The sequence below is a fragment of the Lytechinus pictus genome, chromosome 16 (assembly GCF_037042905.1).
Source record: "Lytechinus pictus isolate F3 Inbred chromosome 16, Lp3.0, whole genome shotgun sequence".
Classification (NCBI taxonomy): domain Eukaryota; kingdom Metazoa; phylum Echinodermata; class Echinoidea; order Temnopleuroida; family Toxopneustidae; genus Lytechinus; species Lytechinus pictus.
In genome coordinates, this window is record NC_087260.1 from 27,137,828 (window position 1) to 27,164,360 (window position 26,533).

The 26,533-nt window shown below is 36.0% G+C and overlaps 1 protein-coding gene across 2 annotated transcripts; it reads left to right on the plus strand.

Annotated features, from left to right (window-relative positions):
* Positions 1 to 4,007: 4,007 nt before the first annotated feature.
* Positions 4,008 to 26,198, plus strand: LOC129278618 (protein IWS1 homolog). Of its 2 annotated transcripts, XR_010296172.1 has the most exons (16): positions 4,008 to 4,457; positions 5,131 to 5,180; positions 7,437 to 8,841; positions 9,393 to 9,492; positions 10,817 to 10,883; positions 11,561 to 11,612; positions 12,267 to 12,450; positions 13,874 to 14,021; positions 14,851 to 14,933; positions 16,320 to 16,449; positions 17,815 to 17,932; positions 18,584 to 18,695; positions 19,955 to 20,011; positions 20,346 to 20,457; positions 20,909 to 24,647; positions 25,058 to 26,198. XR_010296172.1 is itself a non-coding variant. In XM_054914763.2 (15 exons), exons 1-15 carry the CDS (start codon positions 4,436 to 4,438, stop codon positions 21,032 to 21,034), a joined length of 2,766 nt encoding a protein of 921 aa, XP_054770738.2. In that variant the 5' UTR covers positions 4,008 to 4,435; the 3' UTR covers positions 21,035 to 26,198. The 2 variants fall into 2 exon arrangements, 1 of the variants encoding a protein (XP_054770738.2); XM_054914763.2 differs by having other exon boundaries at positions 20,909 to 26,198.
* Positions 26,199 to 26,533: the final 335 nt, after the last annotated feature.

Consider the following 26,533-nt stretch of genomic DNA (forward strand, 5'->3'; position numbering starts at 1 on the left):
ACAGGGTGTAGTCAAGACTTCGTAACCATAATAATTTTTCTGAGCAAGGTGTATATATAATATTATTCATCGATCTTGGGGGGTAATTGTTTATGATGTAATCGATGATGTTTTCACCTAAATAGTCTATGTGTGCACCTTTCTTGTCACTTTCACTTTATCATATGGCCCTTGAATGTCAGTATTTACTCTACTGTAAATGTTTTTTTTGTTTGTTAAAAAGTTATAAAAAAATGTTGATATTGATCTGATCGATTTGACATAAATTTTCACCTGCGGAATTTTAAATGGAGTTCTACGAGGTATCGGATAGAGCGCCACCTGCTCACGTTTGAGAGACATAGGGAGTACAATTTGTTTGTACGCCTGAGACGCCCTCGAAATGTACCTCGAGCGGGCTTGTCAGGATAACGTACTAATACAGGGCAGGAGAGGTGGTCTTGCACGATTTCCTAGGAACTTTTCTTTCCTATCTTTCCTTTACTTTTTTAACTGATATAGATTGAACAAAGAAATTATTCCTTTTGAAAAAAAAAGGGAAAGCAAATTTACAAGGCAACAATAGTCAAAACTGACTAGTTTGCCTATTTAAAATAACAACAATAACAGCCTCCTATGATTTTTCAAAAAGTGAAAAAAATGAGAAAATGGGGGAAGGGATAGATAGAACACCTAATGCCAATACATTTTTTATGTTTGGCCGATTTATCATCAGCCCTGTCTGGAGTCATTGGCCCGTATTTCTTTAAGTCAGGTTTAATTACTTAGACCATGGTCTAGCTCTGTGATAAAACTATGGGAAGCTACTACATTTTGTTTACATTGTATGCTTCTTCTGATTACTGTGGCTTTTTCCTAATTCCTCCTTAATGGTGAAAACAACAGAATCTTACTGATCCTTGCCAGACAGTTAAGAATGGTTTGGGAATGAAATGAACTGAATCATTGAACATCTACACTGTTGGAGATTTAAGTCACTATCCAGTTAAACCAAATCTATACAGACGTAGACCAGAGTATAGTTTAAATTAAACACGACTTCAAAAATGCCGGTCAAAGAACTAAACATTGTGAGGTCACCGATCCCTGTCATTTCTCCAATAACAAAACGTTTTGCAAACTTTTACGCGCACTAACTTACGTAACAATACCCGTCCAACGACAATGTGCAACAACATAAACTTCTGACCAATGAGGGACGCGATACTAAAACTGCTTTTTAAACATCATAAGGAACAAAGAAACTCGTAAGTTTTCGTTTACATTAGCAACTTAAATGATTCATTCTTTATTAATTCTTCTCGCGATCAAGATGCTTGCTTTAATTGCTCCTGTCTTTAGATCTCTCGAGAATGACTCGCCGATCTTCACGTATGCGAAGATTTTTCTCTCGACTTCGAAAGAGAATGGGAAAGAATTTGAAAAAAATATGCTGTTTCCTCCAAGGTATAAAGACAATAATCTTCATCAGAATCCCATCCCAAACACACATGACATGAAAAAGAAAATTACGTCAACTTAATTTGAAGATAATTCTTAACTATTTCATTCAATTCAGATTTAGAAAACGAATCGCAATTTTTCTGATTGTATCGAAATTAACGTATCAACGTCCGAGTTCAGTTCAATTTTAGTCCTAAAAATTATTTTCAGTGAAGTTTTTTCTATATTTGTTTAGAGTTACCGAGGATGTCATCGATGGCATCCGAAAGAATGCATTTACAACAGAGGCCCTAAAAATGGTAAGCCATGCACTGTTGACAAAAACTTTTTTAATTATATTTTCTATAAAGCAATGTCAACCAGACTATGTATGAGAAATTATGGAAACTTTTTTTTCTTTAAGGGTAAAGGCCTACTTTAAGTTTGTGTATTTTTCTTTTTAGATCTATCGCCGAATTCCAAAGTATACTCTTTCCATAATGTACTTTGGGAGCCCTATAGCTTTTCCGTTGATTTTGATATTATATATATAATTTATCTTATTTATTAAAAAAGTTCCACTCAACAAATATCAGTGATGCTTACAGCGACACGACATCCGTGTGGGCTCGGAAGATGGCTTACAAAGTACCTTGTACTATCCGGTAAACACCTTCAAGCAAATCGATTACGACGACGACAGCGTCGACGACTCTTGTCAACCCCGACATGAAGTCTCCATTGAAGGTGATAACGAATCAGATACCACATCTAGCCTGCTAAGATTTATGGATGAGATGGACAATGATAACTTAACAGCAAGCGATGATGAATACGATAACGACACGTTCACAACGGTCAGTGATTTGTCAGACATTACTGATGATCTCTTTGATGACGACAAGAGTGACGTCATGCTTGAAACGTCTCAGTCAAAAGTGATAGACAATACTTTATCCGTTGCAACTACCTTTCTCAATGAAATAATTGCTGAGGTTGCTTTCAAACTTAACTCGCACTGTTAAACTTCAGACATATTAATTTGCTTTCTTGTGAATAAAACTGCTTGAAAATTCTTTACGTTTTCTTTTCTAATCTTTATGTTATTGGTGTGGAAAGTGAAACTTATGAAATAGAATAACTAAAAGAAGGGGAAGTGCTTATAGGCACAGATGTTCAAATCTTTATGTTATTGGTGTGGAAACTGAAAACAAGGGAGAGTGCTTGTAGGCATGAAAGCGTTTGATATTTTATTAATATTTTCTGAAAGCTATAGGTAGAATAAAAAAAAGAAGAAGAGAATATACAAAGGAAATTCTTTTATAATTTTTATGTTATTGGTGTGGAAAGTGAAGCTTATGAAAGAGTAACGAAAAGAAGGGAAAGTGCTTATAGGCACACAGATGTTCGAATCTTTATGTTATTGGTGTGGAAATTGGCAAGGGAGAGTGCTTACAGGCATGAAAGCGATTTTCTGAAAGCTATAGGAAGAAAAAAAAAGAGAATATACAAAGGAAATAGAATGGATGACTTCGAAAAGATAAAGAATGGGGTATGAGGAAATGAATGGAGAGAAGCTTCTTCGAATGGGATGAGATAGGCAATTGAGAAAGGGGTAAAGAAAAAGAGAACGGTGGCGGGAGGGGGAGAGACCCCATAATGTGGTGGGTACATGACTGATGACGCGATGATGCCATGAATTTCTTCTCCCCCCCCCCCCCCTCTTTCTCTCTCTCTCTTTGAAAATGAAAAAAAAATCTGTAAAGGGTATTTGCTGTTAAAGGGAAAATGAGCGTCGATTGCGAAAAAATTTGTGTGAAAAACTTCAAAGTGATAATAAAATCAAATGTTGAAAGTTATAAGAAAATTATGTTTGTTTAAAAATGATATGGGGAACGTATTTTGACAAGTGTTCAAGGTCCTTGGGAAGCGTTGATGTGGGGGGGGGGCGGGGGCTGCGTATTTAGGACTATATATAGTTACACCCTATAGGCAGCACCCCTTGGAAATCAGGTTGGGATACGCTAAATAGTAGGAATTGAACCAAAAATCACCTTTAAAAGAAATTGGCTTGTCAAACTTTCTTCTGACCAAAATTGCCTCATTTTGAAGTGAAATCTTTTTTTTTTTTTTTTTTTTGGGGGGGGGCTTCTCATTATATATTTTTTCCAAACCAGCAACCCCCTGTAAAGAGGTGGGGGACCCCTGGGGAAATATTTTTTCCGTTTGTCGTGATGCTGATTATTATGACTTTTTAATTTTGTTTCGAAGACATTGTAATCTTCTTTTTTTTCTTAATTTCAATCTTTATTGATCATATAAATCACAATTTTGATATAGCTGGTCTTAGGGGTCTTTACTCTTGGAAGAAGTTACTAATTGGTGTAGAGCTTATTTGGGTCTCAAAAGGAAACCAACGGCTTTGGTTTAGTCACTGCACTACTGGAACGCATTACTTTACACCAGCACCTTAACACTAGTATCCTCGGGGTCGGGACGTAGCTGCTGTATCTAGCTTAACACCGAGCTTGTCGGTGCTTACGTTAGCCCGTACGTACGTACGTTAGATAGTTGCGTGTTTTTAATACACCGGCGCGCGTACCGTTCCGTTCTGGAGAGGAAGACCAGTTGGCGAGGACGTGACGTCTATCAAACTATTCAACATTCTTACGTTACGTTTCCCTGGACTTATTTGCTAACTTACTAGTGAATTCTCATCATTTAGGATATGATCAATATCGACACATTCTTTTGGGAGTGCTTTATCGGAGTATCTGGTATTTTTTTATTGGACAATAGACGCTGATAACGCGTTCAATTTACAACTTCGGTCCCACTCGTAGACTTTGGCGTTGGTGGCTTGTAGTTGTACTTCGACCGGAGCTGAGCCTGAGGAAGCGGGGCTTCATTGGACATTGACGTCTTGAGTCTTGACTGGCATTTTCACATGAACATGGTACTGTAACCATTTTCATGATAATCGGTCTTCATAGCTTAGACTGTCATCATCAACATGGAAGAAGAATACGAGATTGGTAATTTTTCCATTGTCTTAATTAGTTGCGCTGGCTTGCCCATATTTTATTTAACTTAATTATTCTGAACTGTTTTGACTTTGACCTTTTTGTTAAACTTTTTTTTAATTCTGTCATTTTTTTAGCCGAATTTCAACTTAAAATGTGGCTTTGATGGTCAAGTCCACCCTAGAAATTTTTTTATTCGAATAAATAGAGAAAAATCAAACTAGCAGCATAACGCTGAAAATTTCATCAAAATCGGATGTAAATTAAGAAAGTTACGACATTTCAAAGTTTCACTTATTTTTTACAAAATATGCAAATGAGACAGTCGATGATGTCCCACACTCACTGTAAAAAAGACTTTAGTTTATTTTGCTTTCTTAATTTTATTGCCCCTCCCAAAAAAAAATACGACAAATAGTACACTCACACAACACAAGCGCAATTTCTCAATTTTTGAGAGCCATTCTTTAAGATAACAGAGCCATTTTTTAATTAACAAAAGAGGAGAAAATATCATTTGTATCAGTTTGATATATTTTTACTGGCCGGACAGCAATTTTTACTGGTCTGGGACCGTCAGACCAGTGCCAGTGTCGTGGGCTGCATTACCATTGCTTTCTAAAATTCTAGTCTAGCAAGTTTTTGAAGAATTCTAATTGACAAATGTATTTTTTTATTGTTACAGGAAGTGGAGGAAGTACACCTGTGCAAGATGAAAGAGAGGACGGTTATGAGGTAAAGATAATTAAATGTCATCATATCCAACTGAGAATTTATAATTAATTTTTTGCAGCATAAACAGTTATATTAAGGAACACTGTTCAGAGGATAGTTGAAATGATTTAAAGCTTATGTTGTTTTTTAAATGCATTGATGTCTCTTAAAGAATACAGGACAATTCTCTATTCTTTTTTTAAAAAAAAGGTATATTCTACTTTTAACTATCAGAATATTTACACAAGGCTCCACATTAACTTTTTTTGGTGGTGGCCCGTTCGGGCCACCAAAACCTTCAAATAATTTTTTTTGGTGGCCCGATATTAAAGTTTGGTGGCCCGAAAAATATAAAGAAAAACATTAAAAATGAATAAAACAAACTTCTGAAATATTAATTCTGCAGCCACTACCACTAAGTTACTTTCACTTTATACATCTTGTATGTAAACCTTGTTTGCTGTTATTCTACTTTGCTAATTGATAATTGTTTCTATCATTGTAAAAATGAAATGATTGAAAGTGAATAAATGAATTGTATTGTTCGCAGGTTGTGTGGAATTTTTTTTAAATCTCTGTATAGAGATGATGGTAAAGTAAATAGTGCATAGCAAACTCAGATAGATGTACACAACAGTGGTTTTTCCTTCCTTCCTCTTTGAATCCTAAAACCTAGATTATGCATGCCCCAATTCCAGTTTATTTCTGTTTTCTCTTTTGCAGCATATTATAGAAGGAGAAAATCACAGAAAAATATGCTGCAAAATCAGAACAATGCATAAAAGGGGGAAACAAACGAAAATAATTTTCAAAAAGTATATATTATTACAAAAAGAAAACAAAAATAATAAAAGAAATTAGTGAAATAAAACAAAAGAAAGAAAATGAAGAAAGAAAAAAACAAAGAACAGGGGAAAAAAGAAAAAAAGAAAAGAAAAAAATTAGAGAGAAAAAAGGAAAGAAAATGAAAGAAAAATTAATAAAACAAAGTTAATATAAAAATGGGGAAAAGGGGAAAATTAAGAAGCCATTACATATATTTTTTAACAGCTGTGGCAACAGTCTATTCTGACTGGAATATAATTAAAAGCCAAGCAAATAATTTTCACTTACCTTTTGGGAATGGCACATTTCTATTTTTATATCCTTTAGTTTGTATTATTTTATTTTCAGTAGAAACACATCTTTTAATCAAGCATATTCAACGGGAAGGGGTATAAATGGTTTTAAAAAAAATAAGAAAACGGCAAAAATTATATCTGGAAAAAAGTCCTTCCCTATATTTGCCAAAATGTTGGGGAAAAAAATCACATTTCATATCAATGAAATGCCTTCCCAAAGTATTTACTTTCTCAAGAGTGGTTTAAGAAGTCATTTATAAACAAGAAAGAAAGGAACTGTCTGTTTGTTTTTGGCTAGAAAATACACAGCTTCGAAAGAAACCAAGTATCAACATACATACAAATACACACGTGGGACTGTGATGTACTTGCCTATGTGTTTTTATGTGTATTAATTCATTTGGAAATCAGTCTTTTTGAGTCAAAAGAGAGGTCATAATTCCTCTTCTTAATACTTGCAAATAATCAGGGTACACCAGATTTTCGTAATATAGACTGTAGAATTGCATTTCATTGGTGTAAAATGTGACTTTGACTTAGATTTTCAAAGTTCTGTGGAAGATTTCTCAGCAGCAACATTTTTTATCGCAGCTCCCTGAGTCTGAATAGGCTGAGCTAGATCTAGAGCATGCACAGCTGTATGCAGTGGCTTCATGCAAAGCTCACGCGCCGGCCGGCTGGCTGGATAATGGCTACTGTATGCTATAGCTGTAGGCCTAATATGCAAACTTTGTGTGTAGATCAACAAAAAGGGCGCATGACGAACTGGCTTGCAATTTGAGCTGTAGAAAGTTGATAAATGCGTGCAAAATTGGGGGGGAAATTGCGCTACTTTGAAAATTATTGGTTGCCCGATTCGGGCCACCAAAACTTAACATTTTATCAATAATGGTTGCCCGAGGTGAATTTTTGGTGGCCACCGGGCCACCGCTAATGTCGAGCCTTGATTTACATTATTTTATGTCATTTCATTTTTCATATTAATCTTCAAGTGTGAAGGACACAGGACTACTCTGAATAAGAAAAAGATAGATGTTATATTCATTGTATTCTTTGCATATTTTGCAACTGCATGTACAGTATCTCATTTTATTTTTGTTATTTGTGCAATGTCTGAGTGTCTTACTGTTCCATTTTATCTGTTTTTTATTTACAGGAAGGAGAATATGAATCACCTGATGAGGAAGAAGGTGAAGGAGAGGCTGGAGAAGTAGTATCAGATGCGGAAGAAGAGCAGGAGGAAAGACAAGTTAGCGATGAAGAATATGATGAGAGGAAGGTTGTAAGAGACGGAGAAGGTTATGATGACAGCCAACATGAAGAGGGCACTCCACAGTATCAAGATGAGGGGTCCGAGGAAGGCGAGGAAGTCAATGAACAGAGGTCAGAAGATGGATACGAGCAAGATGATAGAGAGCATGAAGCAGTAGACTACTCTGATGGAGAAGAAGAGCATCACGTCGAAGAAAGGGATGGTGCTGAAGATGGACAGGAAGTAGAGGAAGGGGAAGAGTTAGAGGAGGGGGAGGAGATTGAAGAAGGGGAAGAAGTTGAGGAAGGGGAACAGCTAGAAGAAGGGGAACAGCTAGAAGAAGGGGAACATGAAGAAGGGGAACATGAAGAGGGGGAACATGAAGAAGAGGAAGAGGAAGCTGGAGATCATGAAGGGTATAGAGATGATCAAAGTGATGGTGAGCTTCCATACGAAGATGAGGAAGAGGAGGACAAAGGTTTAGAGCAGGTTAGCGATGTAGAGCAAGTCAGTGATGGGGATTTAGAAGCCAGTGATGATGAGAGGAGAGTCGAGTCAAGGCAAGAGGGGGCTGAGGAGGATGGTGGTTATGTCCAGCAAAACACAAGCAATGAATATGAACAGATCCTTAGTGATGAGGAACAACTCGAAGATGACGATGCGCAGCAAGGACAGGTTGAAAAGAAACATGATGACTTGTATGAACAGATGGATGATGATGAGGAGGCTGATTTTGAGGATGCTCCAATCCAGGACCAGAGACGGGTAGAAGATGACATTCCAGAAATCGAGGCGCAATTTAGTGACGATGAAGACGAAGATGAAGGCGAGAGAGAACCTCTTTATGAAGATGTTGATGAGGACGCGGAGGATGAACTCCAAAGGCAACAGCAGCATCATGGTCGGGAGGTTGTCTCCCCGGAGCAAGAAGGGGAGGAAATCTTGGAAGAAGAAGTTGAGGCCGAGTACGATGAGGACGGTGACCCCGAACCAGAAATCATCGAAGCTGGGGATGAGGAACACTTGGAGATGGAAGAAGAGGAATGGGAGGAGATTGTCGATGATGACGATGAGGATGCCGAAGTGGTGGAGGAGTACATCGAGTATGCAGAGGAAGAGGAGGAAGGAGGGGAGGGGGAAGAAAGACAAGTGATGGAAGAAATCACGGAAGAAGCGGAGGAGGGAGAGCAAGGAGAGAAGGAAGAAGAAGAGGCAAGGTTATCTGGAGAAGAAGCAGAAGAAGAACAAGTGGAAGAGGAGGCCGATGCTGTTGCTGATGCCAGTAATGACTTCATGGCAGAACTACAAGGTATGAAATTGTTCATTTCCTATTTCATCCATTTTAATATTGGTTGTGGGTTCCAAATGTATCTGAGCAAAAGGGTTAAACTGTAAGTTATTTACGAGTGGCTTTACAAAATGGTGACCCTTTCTTAGGAACTTATAAGAGCCAATAGAAATCTGATGGATATCACTTGTCACAAGGAAGAATCACCAGTCGTTTGTTTAGTTGCTCGTAACTTACGAAACACCCACAAGTCACCGTTTCATACAAATTGTCATCACTGCATGGTCAGCTTTAACAATTTCAGTAAAGTCCATGGTTTAAATGGGCTCAGAAGCATTAGTTAACGTCATAGAATGACAGCTTTTTTGTTAGTGCTGTCAACTTTCATGAAATGGCGGTCACTTGACTAATTTCAGTTTATCAAGTGCACAACATGTTTGTGTTTGGTGTTTCTTGGCTGAGTAATCGAAATTGAATGAAAGTCTACGGTTAGATTTCTTCTTCCATAATGTGTTTTGTAGTTTGACTATATTTATCATAGTAAAATAATCCTTATTATGTTCTGTTAACAGGTGAAGCAAGTGATGATGAGGATGATGATGTGATAGGGAGAACTAAGACAAAGAGGAGAACTGTAGCCCAGGATAGTGGTGATGAAAGTGAAGAAGAGAAGTAAGTCTGCCTATATTCACTTAAAGGGGATGTTCACCCTGATGATAAGTTAGTTTTAATAAGAAAAGGAAAATATTTGTGGATGTTAGATCTTTCAAGGAATAACAGTGATCTGATTTGATATTGTGACGTCACAAATGAGAAGCTCCTCCATATGTTGTGTTTATTCCCTAAAATATCATTTTCTATAAATGGAAGTAATTTCATTTATTATCAGCTGCCACATCATTTCATACCCCCTTCTCTAACTATGCAAGAAATAAATTATTCATCCTGTTTCATTAAATATTGGAATTTATGGAATTTATAATACATGATATATGGGGAGCTGCTCGCATATTACGTCATGAAAAAAAAAAAAAAAACAATTTCATAAATATATTATTTTTTTAGGGATCTTCATCAAAACCTTCACCAATATTTTTTTTTTCTTCAAAATTTTTCTGCTTTTATTAAAACCAACTTATTGCCAGGGTGAAGTTCTTTTCCATAGAACTTTCATATAATGGTTATCAGGTATCAGCAAATGGACAAATGTAAATACTGATCACTGGCATAGGTCATTTGAGATCAATGAAATTAGGATTATATTATCAAATGAGTGTTTCCTCTTTTCCCTCTCTTTTTGAACAAAATGAATAACAATTATCTTACATGTATTCGCAACTGTTTTCAAAGTAAGCAGTGTTGCATAATGAATTGGTTAATGGGCTATTCCACGGTTACTCACGTTACATTTGGAGACACCTTGACTCATACTTGGAGCTGTAACTCCATTATTATTGATGAGAACTAAACATCTCTTTATCACAACATAGTACGCAGTCTGACTATCCTTTGTATAAAAACAAAACTTGGGAAATTTCATTATGCTCCTGGCAAATCTTTGAAATGTGTCGGTTACTCATGTTACATGATTTGGACATGCATAAAACGAAAAGTGGACATAAGTGAAAAGTGTCCTCATGCAAGGCTTTTATGAAAGTTGATTATATCCATTTCAAAGAAGTATATTAGTGAGACAAATTTGTATATAATTTAAAAAAATAAAGAACACGTGGTTTTTACTAGGGGTGCAGATAAAGTGGTTACTCACGTTACGGTTCAGATGGGCTATATGTACAAAGACACATTGAGCTCATGTCCACCAACCTATGGAATTGCCCTAATGCAGGTGAGACTGCCAGAGGCATTCAACTTGTTTATATCTCAAAATGTATACTTCAAGACCTGCTTTAATAACACAGTCAAGGTATTGGTCAGTTCGCTGCCCCTGTATGTAACCTTCCTCTTCTTTCCTTGTTCTCACCTGTTTGTGATTCAGGGAAGAAGCTGTAGGTGAATTAATTGCAGATATCTTCGGTTCCAGTGATGAAGAAGAAGAATTTGAGGTAAGTCTCCATATTATCATGCATTAGTCTGTCTATGGATTTATCCACCAGTATCCTTATGCATTGATTGTATTTTTAATTAATTTTTATATCCAGGGTAAGAAATAATTTTATAGTTCATTAGGGGCTATGATATTGGGGCTATTTGATTCATTTTAAGGGCTACTTTTTAGGGGTAACAAGCAATTGTGCAATAATGGCAAATTATTCTGCCATAGATATAATATTGATTTTCTTAATAGTCTTGAGTACTGTTTGTGATAGATCTTGGAGCGACTCTAGAAAGAATGGTCGCTCCAAGCTTACATTTCTAGGGAAGTTTAGGGGCGATTTTGGATGTCATGAGGGCGAAATTGCCGGTTTACTGTTTACATCAAATGATCTTAAAGTATCAGTTCTCAATGTTACTTTTGATTAAAATCTTTGATATTCAATTAACATATTTGTTATCAGATTATATAATACATATCTTCACTTACCAGTAAATCATTTATTATATTTCTGTGTTCATACAAGGAGAATAGTAAAATGGATGATAAATTAGATAAAACCATCAGCTAAAACAATGGTACAATATATTTATACATACATGTATATTTTCAAATATCATGTCATTGTACATTGTTTGTGTAAATGTTCCTCATTCAACATGATCCCCTATATTTTTTTGTAACTAGGGTTTTGGTGCAGCAGAGTTGCAAGGACCAGCAAAGAAGAAGAAGAGCACAAGTAAGTTTCTTTCTTCACTATCCCTCTCCAGGGCTCAAAGTAATCCCAAGTCCATGGAGTGACAGGTGCTTAGATGCCTTATCAATTAGCCTCATCGTCCCTCTCATTGGCCTTATACATTTTTGCGCCCTTTTTTAAAGTTTTACAATGGTGCTGCAATGTAGATATATACCATATATAGAAAAGTGGCCTTACTCTAAAAATATTGAAATTTAAAGCCTCCAATTTGTGCTGTAAGAGAAAACTGACCTTACTTTTTTAGATTAAAGTCTGTCATTCTAAGTTAGAGGAAGAATGTAAACATGTGATAAGTTATGTTCGTCATAATCTTTGTCTTGATCAGTGGGAATAGGTCCAGTTGGAGATTTCCGCTTGTTCAAAGTGACAGCAGTAAGGGAAAATAATTTTGTTTTTTCAATTCTGAGTTTTTTGCTTATCTGGACATCATTCACCAACCTCTTGAATCTAAAGACCAGAGTAAAGCTTAATTGGTAAATAAAATCAGCTTAAGTCGATTGTCCTATTTTTACAAATTGATGGCTGACAGTTTTTGTTGTAAATTTGTAAGCTTTAGGATTGATGAATTAATATAGTGTCAACCAATATTCATTGTCTAATTTCTAAACAATCTCTGCATTCCAATCTAATCTCTAGCCGTCTTATCAAGTGACGACGATGATGACAATGCTGAGATGGATGCCTCGGCGATGGAAGATGCGATCCAGAAGATCCGAGATGAGCAGGATGATGATGAGATAGAGAAGATTGAAGCGCCTGCTGGTCCTCCTCCTGGAGACTCTGATTCAGATGAAGGTCTAGATAGCGGAAGAGGTGGAGCGTAAGTACCCGTGATAAGATAAATGGGTACTCGTGGCTAAAAATAATTATACTTCCACGTAAATAGAGTAAAATTCACCAAGCAAAACGCTTAACATTTTATCAAAATCTGATTTCAAATAACAAAGTTAGTTAACTAAGCCAGTCAAACCTTTTCGCAGTGGTTAATTTTGTTTGCCAAGCTCTGTATCTGCAAACTAGTGCATGCATATAAATATAGAAACCTTTTTTAAAAGATTTTCACTATTTACAGAATTTTACTTTTTCACAAGTTTTGAACATGTCATAAATTTTTTTTTTTTTAATTTGATGTTCAGAACAATGAAGAACACGTAATTTGAATTTAGAAAAAAATAGATAACTGGGGTCTTTGCGACAAGGAGACTGGATTGTCTTGATACGTAGTGGGTGATTTAAAGTAAGGTGTACTGTTGGCATTACATTTAGGAAGTACAATCTTGATTGCTTTCTTTAGCTATAAAACCTAATCGGAGTTTACAAAAATGATTCAAATCGCACCACTGACAGCTCAATACCTATTGAGATTCGTTCCCGGGCCACTTTCATACAATTGCCAACTCGTCTACTATCATTTGGTCTACCATCAGTTCGTCCACTAACCACATGGTCTACTTTCATTTAGCCCAATGCCATTCCGTCCAATAACCAGTTGGTCCAATGGCCATTTAGTCTATATACCATTTGGTCTGATTGGACTAAGTGTTAAACTGTGCAAAATTAATGAAAATGAAATAGATATTAGACCAACTGGTTATGAGACAAAATGGTCATAGACGAAATGGTGATTAGACGAAGTGATGATTGGACTAAATGGTCAATGGACCAAATGGTTGTTTGACGAAATGTTGATGGACGGAATGGCTTTAGACTAAATGAAAGTAGACCATGTGGTGAGTGGACGAATTGGCAATTTATCTACCCTTTCATATTACGTCTGGTGCTATGATAATATAGAAATTGACCCAGCACCAAAGGGTTAACACCCAACTTGAAATTACCCAGTGTTTAAGTCCCTCCATCGCAATACCATCTGATGTTACCACCTGCCTCTGGCGGTCTCACAATCTTTAATTGTCTTGCCATCACTTTGCTTCTGTAGGGTTGTTGAATGACAATATTGGTTCAGAGTTTAAAACCTTGATGATTTTGGTTTACATAGTTTAGCTCCTGTGTAGATACACTTGAAAGCTAGTAATCATTAGGTTTAGTAAAAGATAAAATCTGCAAGATTTTGTATGGTTAAGAAAACAACTTATAAATTCAATGTATCATTGAATCAATGGTTCTACTGTTTTCAACCAAGCATTCTGAAATTCTTCCATTTCATGTAACTTCTTTGATGGAAGATCTCTCGGGTCTTGGTGATGTTTAATGATATTTTTATTGCATTCTTTCCCTTTTAGTGACTTTGTATCTGACTTTGACATGATGCTGCAGAAAAAGAAGGAAGAGAATAAAATTAGACGACGGAAACGAAACAACGATGACTTTATCAACGATAACGATGACATCATTGTTGCTATGATCAAACAGATGAATGAAGTAGCTCAGGTTAGTTGCATTCTTGAATCCTGAATTTACTTTTCAATTTTCTTTTTTACCAGGATAAATGATCAAATAGTTTGAACAGTAATAATAATATGTCCATTTATATAGCGCAGTTATTATGTGCATATACTCAACTGCACTTTGATACTTGGTATCATATTATTACCCCGGCTGTAGCTGAGCCGCCATATTAATAGGCGCTAAAGCGTTCAAAGAATAAATCCTACCAGGTACCCATTTACCTCACTTGGGTCGAGTGCAGCACAATGTGGATACATTTCTTGCCGAAGGAAATTACGCCATGGCTGGGATTCAAACCCACAACCCTCTGTTTCAAAGTTCGGGACTAATCTACTGGGCCATAATGCTCAACAATCAAGATTCCTGAATTATCAGAAATCACAAAAAAGTTTACCCATTTACATGACCTACCGGTGGTCACACATAATGAGCAAGCTGACTCGGTCCAGTGTTTTAGAAAAGTGCCTATGCATGCACGTCAATACAGCTGAATGATGTACGGTTGACGGCATAGCCATCATTGTCGTGTCTTGATAGAGTTACAATGTTTGGAATTTACTAAATTTTAGCCGAAATTTCATCTGTTATCTTGCACTTTGTTGTCAAATATCAACGATTATAGCCATGTACTTTTGATAATCGAAAGTTTCAAATCAGTAATCAACATCTTGCGAACATTCGATAAGTGTAAAAGGTAGAATTCATTCACGGATTGTTGGTGAACTGATCAGATGCATTGATTGTTTGAGTTTTATTCTTAGGTCTAATGTTGTCTGAACAATCCTCAAACTTTGTGTTTTCTACCTTGTAGGAGGATCGTAGGTTAAATAATGCCAGAAAGGCTGCAACCAAAAAACTCAACATGCTTCCAGCTGTCATGTCACAGTTGAAAAAGTAAGTAATAGATTTTGATCGTTGTCTTTACAAGAATTCATTCATTTATTTATTCATTCATTTATTCATTTGTTTATTTATTCAATTTATGTATTCATTTATTTATTAATCTAATTATTTATCTCTATACACGTAACATGCTCTGATACATTGTTTTTCGACATCGTTCTGTTAACATTACATTTGTGAACTATGTCTGTTTTGTTTGATACTCAGGTGCAGTGTAAACAATGTAAAAATGAACTGTGTATTGTTAAAAAATCATGAATCTTACAAATAAAAAATGAAGTGCTTCTTGAAATAATGACCAAAATCAAAACCAAATTTAAAGGGTGCTTCACACATTGTTTTTTATTGCACTGATAATTTTGTTTGAATATTAGAAGGAAAGTCTAGATTTCAACTTTCAGAAATGTTGTGTTTCCAATTACAACACAATTGAATATATGTCAATAAATGAATAAATAAATAAATAATGGCCCCTGCACAATATTGCTTTCTTTAAAGGGGAATCCAACCCAAATAAAAACTTGTTTTTATAAGGAAAAGAAAAATCAGACAAGTTGATAGGTAAAAGTTTGAACAATATTGGACAAACAACAAGAAAGTTATGAATTTTTAAAAGTTGTAAATATTGGTAATCACTATACCCACGGAGACTTCAAATTGGCCGCATATGGGATGTCACAGTGATGTAAGGCAAGGACTACCCTTTCATGTACTCCAATACATATTATGGCTAAAATGTCATTTTCCCCAAAATTGTTATTTCAAATTATATTTTCTTTCATGAGGACATAAAACAATATACTACCTGGGTTATATTTAGATTACTGCCCCAGGGGAATGGGTACTAAGGAGAAAACCACAAATCCCTGATAATAAAGTACATGGCCTATGGGAAAGTTGTCCTTGCCCCTTGTCATAATTCACTTACCCAGTTGCCAATTTGAAATCTACATAGTATTAGGGATCTCAATTTTAAAGCAGCTATAACTTTCTTATTGCTTGTCCGATTTCTTTTAAACTTTCACCATTCTGTTTAATTTATTTTTCTCCTTCCCAACACAACATTTTATGGCCAAGGCTGGATTCCCCTTTAACAATTCAAAAGGAGCACAATTCGTTTTTTAAATAAAGAAGAATTATATCTTAATTTCCTTGTTTTAATGCAATGTACATATCGGGTTGTTGCTAAAATACTTTCTTAAAATAATAACCATTTTACCAATCATTTCATGAATATAGAATGATTATTGGGCTGTGGAAACCTATAACAGAGCTCTTAAACAGGGGGGGGGGGGGTTATTGCATGAAAGCATGACTTTACTATTAAAATTTTGAAAATTTGACTGTAATTATTCTGTTTTGCTTGTTTCTGTACAGGTCAGACCTGCAGTTGTCTTTCTTAGAGTGTGGTGTACTGAGACCAATGGCTGAATGGTTGAAACCTCTTCCTGATAAAAGTCTGCCTCATCTCAGCATTAGGGAATCATTTATCAAGATCTTACAAGGGGTTAGTATACCAGTCTCTTTAATAATATTGAACATGAAGAATTGCATGTGTCTCTATGATGTTTATTATCTTTCTAGTCTGTAAATTCCTTCCGATTCATTTATTATGTAATGCATGCACCGCTAGCTTTCATTACTATGAGAGACTTGCGGGTCAACCATTTTTTCCCCCCAAGACCTACATAATAGCATGGGCCGCAAGTGAGAATTTAGAAATTAATGAAATATTTAAGTGAACAATAAATCCCAAGCGCAGCGACGAATAAAGATTAACCCCTTGAACCCTGAATTAATTGGGACGATCGTGACCATCACCCTGAATTATTTGCCAATATCAAGATTATCGGCAAAATGGAGAAATACGTTACATTTGAAAAAAATGAACTCCTATTCTCATGATTCGAGCCCAACTATGTCAGCGGCTCCTTACTCCGCTTGTACCAGGCCTGACCCGGCCGATGTTGTTTAGCTTCCCGTACCAACGATAATCTCAAAATCACTGCTTTGACAAAGTAAAATTCAGCAATAGCTTACACGAAGTCCATATACGACTCACTGTTGTATTATCACACGAGCCTTCTTGGTAGGGTAGTTTATTTTGGTCATTTTTATGCTAAAACCTTATAAATGAAAGCCAATCGTCAACAAAATTCTAAATTGAAGATATTGACTGAATATTTTTTAAATGACATCATTTTTACAGGCCACCTGATATCTAAAACCCTTGTTTTTTACATAACATGACTTGAAGCCTTTTCGGGTATATGTATGTTCATGGTGAAGCCGGTATTCCGGCTTTTCAGGTTCAAAGGGTTAATCAGCAGAATGGTGAGTGAGATCCCAGGAAAACTGCAGCGGTAGCATAAGAAACACTAATTAATGCATGGTGTTAAGTACACTGGGTGATTTCAAGTTCAGTGTTGACCTTTTGGTGTTTGGTCAATTTTTACACGATTATAACACCAAACATAAAATGAAGATGGTCCCAAAAAGTCACTCACTAGTTGTTGAGATGTCAATAATGTGATCTGTATCAGTTTTACAAACTCAATATTATTAGTTTTGGAGCTAGGGGAAGCAATCCAAATTTCAACGCCAACACCGGACTTGAAATCACCCACTTTGGTTGACCAATCTCTCAGGATGAATGCAACGGAGTGATGTCACAATAAGGGCGCAACTTGTATGGTATGAAATGCTCAACTAATCAGTTAAAGACAAGAGAGATGGGAAATGCTCTCATGTGTACATTATCTCCCTGATCTATCCCCTTTATATTGTAGTTCTCAGCACGTTAAAGACAATTGAAATCATCACGAGTGTCATGTGTACATTATCTTTGCGTTCTATCCTCTTAATATTGTAGTTTCCACCAATTGACCAGCACATGCTAAAGACAAGTGAAATCGGCAAGGCTGTCATGTGTCTGTACAGGCATCCAAAGGAACTCCGTTACATCAGAGAAAGAGCTGGCAAGATCATAAGTAAGTTAGTCAGTACAAAGTCTTAAATCCACTTCTTTCCTTGTAAGAACAGGGGTGTCCCAGAATCCCAATTCACCTCACCATCTTGGCAACTGCCCTTACCCACTCTGTCCATCTTGTATAATTCAGTGCATCCTCCCTCCTCAACCAACCCACCTACTCCTCATCCACTTGCTTCTTCTATGTCTGATTTGGCAGTTCCCCAGACCACCCCCCCCCCCCCTTCTCTGAAATTCAATATTATTTCACTCTTTTGACTCAGATTTTCTGGATGAATATCCATCCATGTATTGCAGATAGTAGAGTTCATTGTTGTTCCATGTCTTATTTTATTACATTCAGTTGTGCTAAAAAGGTCAACCCACCACAAAATGCACTCCTTCACTGAGTGTTGAATATAGACAACACTGCAATGGTCGGTGAGCCCAGAGAAACAAACTTTTTTTATGTAATATTTTATCAGCTGACTTCACAATCAAATATCTAAAACATGGTAGAACTTGAAGACTTGAAATATGTTCATTTTCTGGTGGGGTTCACTAAATTTTGAGCACCACTGTATGTGCACTGCACAGACTTAGGACACAATGCCACGTGGAATGAATCAGTTGTCTTCTCTATCTAATCTGGACTTTTATGCTTGTGTTATAGACGAGTGGTCAAGACCAATTTTTGGAGTGGAATCTAACTTCAGATCAATCTCTAAAGAAGACAGACAGAAAAGGGATCTACAACAGTTAGCTGCTAAGAGGAGAAGAATGAGGTGAGATAGATTTACCTTGTTTGCTTCAAAAGGGGACTGTTGATAATAATGATGATGATGATGATAATAATGCATTCCATTTGTATAGTGCAGCTACTATAATTGGATATACTGTACTACGCTTGATACTTGGTATCATATCGTTACCCCGGCTGTAGCTGAGCCGCTGTATAGGCGCTAAAGCATCCAAGGAATAAATCCTACCGGGTACCCATTCACTTCACCTGGGTCGAGTGCAGCACAATGTGGGTAAATTTTTTGCTGAAAGAAAACACACAATGCCTGGGATTCAAACCCACGACCCTCTGATTGAAAGACGAGTCGTACCACTGGACCATGACGCCTCCACATGACGATAGATTTTCAATTTCCATTGTTTATTCTTTTCCATTTAAAAACCTACATTCATCACAAATACAAGTGGTCTAGGTAAAGAAAACAACTGAAATACATAAGCATACAGACGAAGACTAAAGTTTTGTGTGGGAATGAAGATGAAGAAAAAAGAGCACCTGTAGAAAGTTTAAAAAGCTTTAATAATCTGAACATTATTATCAGGGTAATAATATCCAATTAAGCGCATAGGGACGCATTTGGCAGTGATATGCGCTATATAAGCATGTTGGTATTATTATTATTTTTTTTTTTAATCTTAGTCCATGAGTAACACATCGGTTATTCTGACCCTGGATTTGTGTTTGTTTTGTTTCTTTTAGCTTACCTTAATTTTACACAGTCATGAAACTGTAGGTCTACTAATGATTTAGTTTTGTCAGGAACTGATTTGATGTAGTGCAGAGTCATGAAATTGCAAAAGAAGAGTTGTGTGAAGTGGCTTCGCCCGGGATGGTGCTATTAGCGCCATCTCAGGGTGGAGGCCAGGGCGAAGTTGGAAGCAAAATACGGAACACTGAATGGGGACATTAGATTCTAGCAAAGAAAAATACTAAATGAAAATTTTTCATTCTATAGTTTGATTTGGTTCATTCAATATTAGAAATGTTATACCACAGGAAAATGTAGATATTTATGGAGAAAATGTTTAACAATGAGGTATCGGCAATCATGCGAGAATTTCAGGTCACAGGTGAAGGTCAATGTCAAAGTGAACAATAAAAATCTAAGTTTCGACAATTAGTTGCCAATATGACAAATTGGAGTGTGTAATGACAAAAGCTGAAGTTAGCAGCTTTTATTCGAGATCTTTGCTGTCTAATTCGAATACAAGCTAATTTCTCTTTATTTTCTTTCCTTGTTAGTACTGATGATACTCCTGAGAAGAAGAATATAGAAACAGCATTGGAAGGAGGAGAAGAGTGAGTAGTAAAACATTCCTCATATTTCTCTTCTTAATTAACCTTTAAAAGGGGGAGTTCACCCTGCCATTAAGTGGAAAAATAGGAAAACGTGTTAATCAAGGTTTGATAAAAATCCATCAAGGAATAACAATATGATTTTACAACTAAAGTAACTTTGTCGTCATTGTAACTTCCATGAAAACCTTGATCGAGATCGTCTGTTGAGCCCTGTTACAATTGTCATTGCCATAATGATGAATTGACCATAGCTGGAAGTCTTTCTGAAAGGCTACATGTTTGCTTGATCTGTTCACATATGCTCACTGTTTCCTGTGTGCTTTCCTTCTATCAGGGGACTCCGTCCAGGTATGAAGGGGTGGGTAGGCAGAGCAAGGGTTCCTCTCCCGTCTACCAAAGACTATGTCGTCAGACCAAAGTGGAATGTTGAGAGAGAATTTTCTAAGGTGAGTTTTGTTGAGCAAAATCTTCAAGTTGTACAGTCAGTATTTCTAGATACATGTAGTTTTATAATAAAGATGATAATAATATGTAACATAAGCATTTAAGAACAATTTTTCAAAGCGCTGCATACTATTATCCTGATCAAGCGCTTGATCTTTGAAGGATTGCTGTGTATTCTGTATTATCAATGACATAAATGTAGCATGATGTGATCAATGTGATATTATAGATGAGATGTTGATAAGTACATTTATATATTCAAAGGATTTGAAGTGAACAATTAATAAGGGATATTATTTAGAGTGGGAAATGAGAAAATTTAAAAGCTGTAGATTTATCTTGTAAAAAATCATGAATTGCTCATTATCATTAAAGATATTGTTTCAATACTTATTTAGGATCTTATTAATTCAAGGCAATTGTATATTTTTTTTGGCCATTACTTTTGCACAGGCAACCAAGAAAGTGACGAGACTGGACAAACACTCTCGTAAGATGCAGAATATGAAGTCGGCGGTGCGAAACAAGAATCCGCGAGCTGTCTCCATCAGTATCGAGGGGCGTGGCATGTCTCTATAGTTACCATGGTTATTAAAGGACAAGGCATATGATGCAATGGACATGATGGAGGCACACGGCTTATCACTATTATAACAATTGACATTGGTGAGCTTTGGAGATCAGTGAAAATGTGATCGTTAAACGGCCACGACACAGCAAAGAATGAAAGAAAGTTGTGAAGGTTAAACACAAATATCCGTCTCCATGCATCGCCAGAGTTGTATTTTTATCAAGATTGGAATGTGATGTTCAATGATACCTCATCTATCGTCATCTGCATTGCTTGGCATCATGAGTTGCTATGACAACTAAAGATGCGGAAGAGTGTTCACCTATGTGGAGAAAGCAAGTCAGTATAACAGGTCTTCTTCGTCCATAGCAGGTTTAAGCTGCATATCCAACGTTCAACAATTCAGAAAAAGCTTCACAATCTTTTTTACAGCTCCTGATACTCTGTATTGCGATAGTCTAATCGTCATAGGAAGCGAGGATGAAGGCAGAGATCCTAGCCTGTAATTGCAGCCTGCCCAAGGGATGTGCCTATGTTTCTACATGGACTGTGAAGCTAGCAACTGCACTAAGCATTAGACTCTTTAAGCAGGATTTCAACTATTTAAGGATGATATGAAACAGTGTAAACAGAGAGTCACTTTAAATCGCACTCTGAAAACACAATTTGAATCATTTTTTAGGATGAAAAGAAGTACTGTACGCCAATATGCAAATCTTTTCATGCTTTTCTCCCTCTTCAGCAATTTCACTATTTTGGTTTGTTTATGTTTTTTTTATTTCATTTTCATCAGTGGTCATAAATAGGAGTGGAAATGTTTTTGCTGATGAAGCCCCAAACTTAAAATGAAAACAAACATTTTCGATTATGAATTCTAAGTTATAAAAGAATGAAGGACAATGATTTCTCACTCAATCCTTTAAGTATCGTGTCAACTTTCTTTATTAAATATCGTTGTTATAAGCTACTGAAATCCTTGTATTAAGAGGGGATTGGAGCAAACCTTTCCATAGAAATCACTGATAAGGTACTTGATGAAGTTGTTTTTAATAACATCATGTATCACAGTGCATGGTCTGGGATAGCTAAACAATAATCTTCCTCGAAAAAAAAATGGAGGAATGGATATGTCATCTTATACATGAATCTACTAGACAGACTCAGTTTCCATTTACTTTTGCAAATTCTTTAAACTCTTGATGTTGTTTGGAATTTGAAAGAAAATATAAGAATGAACTGGAAAATTGCCAGTTAAAGGCTGTGGGGATTCAGACCTACAAAATGTTGATCATTTCAAGGAACTACCCACAAAGCATCTCTGAGACTTGGAATCAATGCATGAATGTTAATCTAACTTTGCCATCCACTGGTAATCAAAATGAAATCCTTGATTTTGATTGGCTGTTGAGTATTGTTACCATGGTAGATATCATCAGATGACAAAGTTATTATAACAATAGATTTTATGCGATTGGGCCTAGATTATGCAAAGCGTGTGCCATTTACCTATTATTAATCAAAGAGAAAGTTTTAAAATTTTATAAGGATGCTTGCATTAAAAAAAACTTCTCTTTTCCTTTTTAGACTGAAGAGATTCGACCAAGGCAAAGCTAATGAATGTCAGATATTTGACCATAACTTTGCACATTGCACAGTCTTCCTTTTTGTTGCAGCCATCGGGTCTTTTTGGCGACATTGCTCATTGAGATTACATGGTATAAGATGTTAAGAGAGAATGACCAGCATTATCTAAATGATGTATTTAAAAAACTTGCTCTGCCTTACATCTATGTGTGTATATCATCTGTAATAAAATTCAACAAATATGGTCATATTTCTATAATCAGGAAAGATAGTAAAGCAGGTGGAATATGCATTGTGATTGAATATTTATTTAAAAGAATCCTCAAAGTCAACCACTTACCGGGGTACATAGAACAAGTTGCTGGTAATGTTAGTCTCAGAATGCATTCCATGCTATGTGTTTCTTTTTAGGCCAGTCAGCATTATTGTGATTAACACCAACCTCCTTTGAGAAAGTTTGAGGATGCTTGCATTTCAAGAAACTTCTCTCTTTTCCTTTTCAATATCAAAAGTGATGCATATGATGTGTGTTTTTATTTTTCTTGTTCACTATCAAAAGTCATGCACATGTCATTTGTGGAATGAAGTTTCAGATTGAACTCTTTGCTTATGAAGATGTCAGATAGAAAGGTTGGACTGAGATATAGCCAAAATGGAATGAGACAATGATTCATAATTTCATTCAAATTTTGAATTATTATGATCCAGAGAGTTATTTCATCAGTTTTATAATTGTTAATAAAAAAAATTCTGACTATTATAGGATCACATTTAATGAATGTTAAAACATTTGTAAGTTTTGAAACAGGATACTTTTCTTTATAAATTGCAGTATAGTTTGATAATAAAGTTATAGTACCACATGTTGTATCAGTACCACATATACATAAAATAACCAACATCAAACTTTCCCAACGCTCATGAAGTTTGGCAGAGACCATGGCTTGGGCAAGCAAAAGGCGTTTATGTATGATAGGCAAATAATTTTTTTTTTGGGGGGGTGGGTGTTACTTTTCACAAAACTCTCCAGAAATTTGCAACATTGGGTAAGGTTTATCATTCCATTGAGTGGAGATTTTCCAGGGCGCTTTGGAACATTTCAGGGACAAAAGTGCCCTGAGCCCCCAAGTATTTTTTTCCCCTGATGTGTTCAAACTTGCATTGCCCTTGTAACAGCAAACTATAGTATAAACCAGGAAGGAAAAGTTGATCAAGCCACTTCCTTGTGTTTTGACTTTGAACATGAAATATTGCACAAATTGATTGGCCTTGCAAGATACACCATGAATAAAAACTCCATTTAGGTAGACAGATTACCAGGGCGGTGTTTCATATAGATTCACAACCAAATTATGATCTTATGCATTAATTAGCATCATTAATTAAAAATATATTTGAATATTGTGGTGCAAGTAACCATCCACTTCTGGAGATTTTGCCATGGATGCCATGCATGCCAATCAATCAAGCGATCAATAATTGTCCCAAAACTATTCAAACTTATTTGTTTTAATTGATTATGCTAATTAATGCATAAAATCACAATTCAGGGGTACGTGCTACCCTATCCTACATGTAGATATGCAACTAATTTTATGGTGACTTCTGTTGCATCCCAAAATTTCTTGGACTTACGCCCATTTATTTGATTGATTTCTTTGCCTCTTATGTGGTACATACTACATGTACATGGTACAATAGATATTCAACCCTCTTTGTATAGGGTGTATAAAAAAAAGAAACCCAAATGTAATTCATTTTTCTGAGAAAATTTTTCACAATCTGTAATAATCATAATTGTGTAACTTGTACCATATTGGAATGATACATTGATAAGGGTACCGGTTCCATGACATTTGCTCCGGCAACAATTGCTCAGATGGAAAATCTGCACATTAAGCAAAACATAAAACCTAACCTCCAATAAACCCTAATCCTAATCTTTACATTATTCTGAAACAAAAAATTTAAATCTTATGCCTTCTGGGATATCAAGACCGGAGCAATTGTTGCAGGAGCAAATGTCGTGTCACCAGGGTACCAGCAGCATGAATCTATGAGCACCACTGATCAGAAACCATACAGAAATGGGAGTGAATCAAATTCATGCCATTTACATTGGACACAAAAACATTCAAAAATGAAAAACTGAACAAAATTGATCACTTTTGAATAACGTTGGTTTTTTTATCTGAGAATCTACTATAAACTCTTGCATTATTCATAGGCTCAGTCTGAGGAAGTGAACCAACTCTTAATTTGTCCCACTTATTCTTTTACAGTGTCGTATGATGCATGGTCCTGGAAACATAACCGTGGTATCTTTAGAATGTAGATTGTACTTAGCAGAAATATGAGTTTAGTCATCCCTAAATCTGAAGTAAGTATAGTGCACCTGGGAATAGATTATTTCTAGATTGTTGCAGGAGCAAATGTCGTGTCACCAGGGTACCAGCAGCATGAATCTATGAGCACCACTGATCAGAAACCATACAGAAATGGGAGTGAATCAAATTCATGCCATTTACATTGGACACAAAAACATTCAAAAATGAAAAACTGAACAAAATTGATCACTTTTGAATAACGTTGGTTTTTTTATCTGAGAATCTACTATAAACTCTTGCATTATTCATAGGCTCAGTCTGAGGAAGTGAACCAACTCTTAATTTGTCCCACTTATTCTTTTACAGTGTCGTATGATGCATGGTCCTGGAAACATAACCGTGGTATCTTTAGAATGTAGATTGTACTTAGCAGAAATATGAGTTTAGTCATCCCTAAATCTGAAGTAAGTATAGTGCACCTGGGAATAGATTATTTCTAGATTGATGGCACTTTATAAATGTCTATTATTATTTTTATGATTAATTTTCTCATTAAAAGATATAAATGTTGGGTTTCCTATTTTGTATACACAGTTTAAGTCATCACTATGTGGAAAAAGTAAGATTTGGTTTAAAACCTGCCGTTCAATAAATCTTAGCAAATGGTCTCTTATATTATGTACTTTCCAGCTTATTCTATTAAACAATATTTGATGCATATGTATGAATATAATTCAGTACACATAACAAGTTCTGCTGGTATTTCTTGAAAAAGAGGAGTTGTTTTGTTAATTTGATTTTGTATCCTTTGACACCCTGAAATATGGAAAATAAAAGATAGGTATCGTCTAGTCTGCAGGCACAGACCCTGATTGAAACTTTGATTAACCAGTGGGTCTCCACGCAAAAACTAGCACATACAAAACTTGCTGTTTCAATTGTGCGAGAGGGTCTTCAGTACACAAGGTATTAATAGGCAGCACATTCAGACCCTAACTCGAGTGAAGGGTTTGCACAGCAGACTAGGTATTGTCTGAAATTCAGATGGTGGTACTCTTAATAAAAACTTTGTTGAATTTGATTTGGTCATTCCACTTGAAGAGCGATATAATCATGCTAAATTAAAGCTAGATTCATGTTTTATTTATGTTGTGAATTGTTTGATTCCTGTGAAGGCGATGGATATATGTACCGTAAATGTGATTAATTGTACAGTTCCTGTGATCCTAACATTTCTGAATAAATCAAATACTTGTTCATATATCATTGTTCCGTGTGGCTTTTCTTTCCATTTTTAATACATGGTATCTACACAATTCGAACCTCAGACTTTCCAACTACATGTATTTTGATTTTCAACTTTCAACATGACCAAAAATCAGAACATTCTGATTTCTGAAATTTCATGAGGGGTGTATGAAAAATCGCCATAGACCATTTCGTGCCCCCCCCCCCCCCCCCATCTTGAACACATCTCAAATACCTTAAGTCTTTTTAGGCCCGAATTCTCACAGGTTGGCTAACTTAGCCCGGGCTAAATTTGGCCCATGGGCTAACTATCCCCTGTTGGCTAACTTAACCCACCTTCGAGAAATG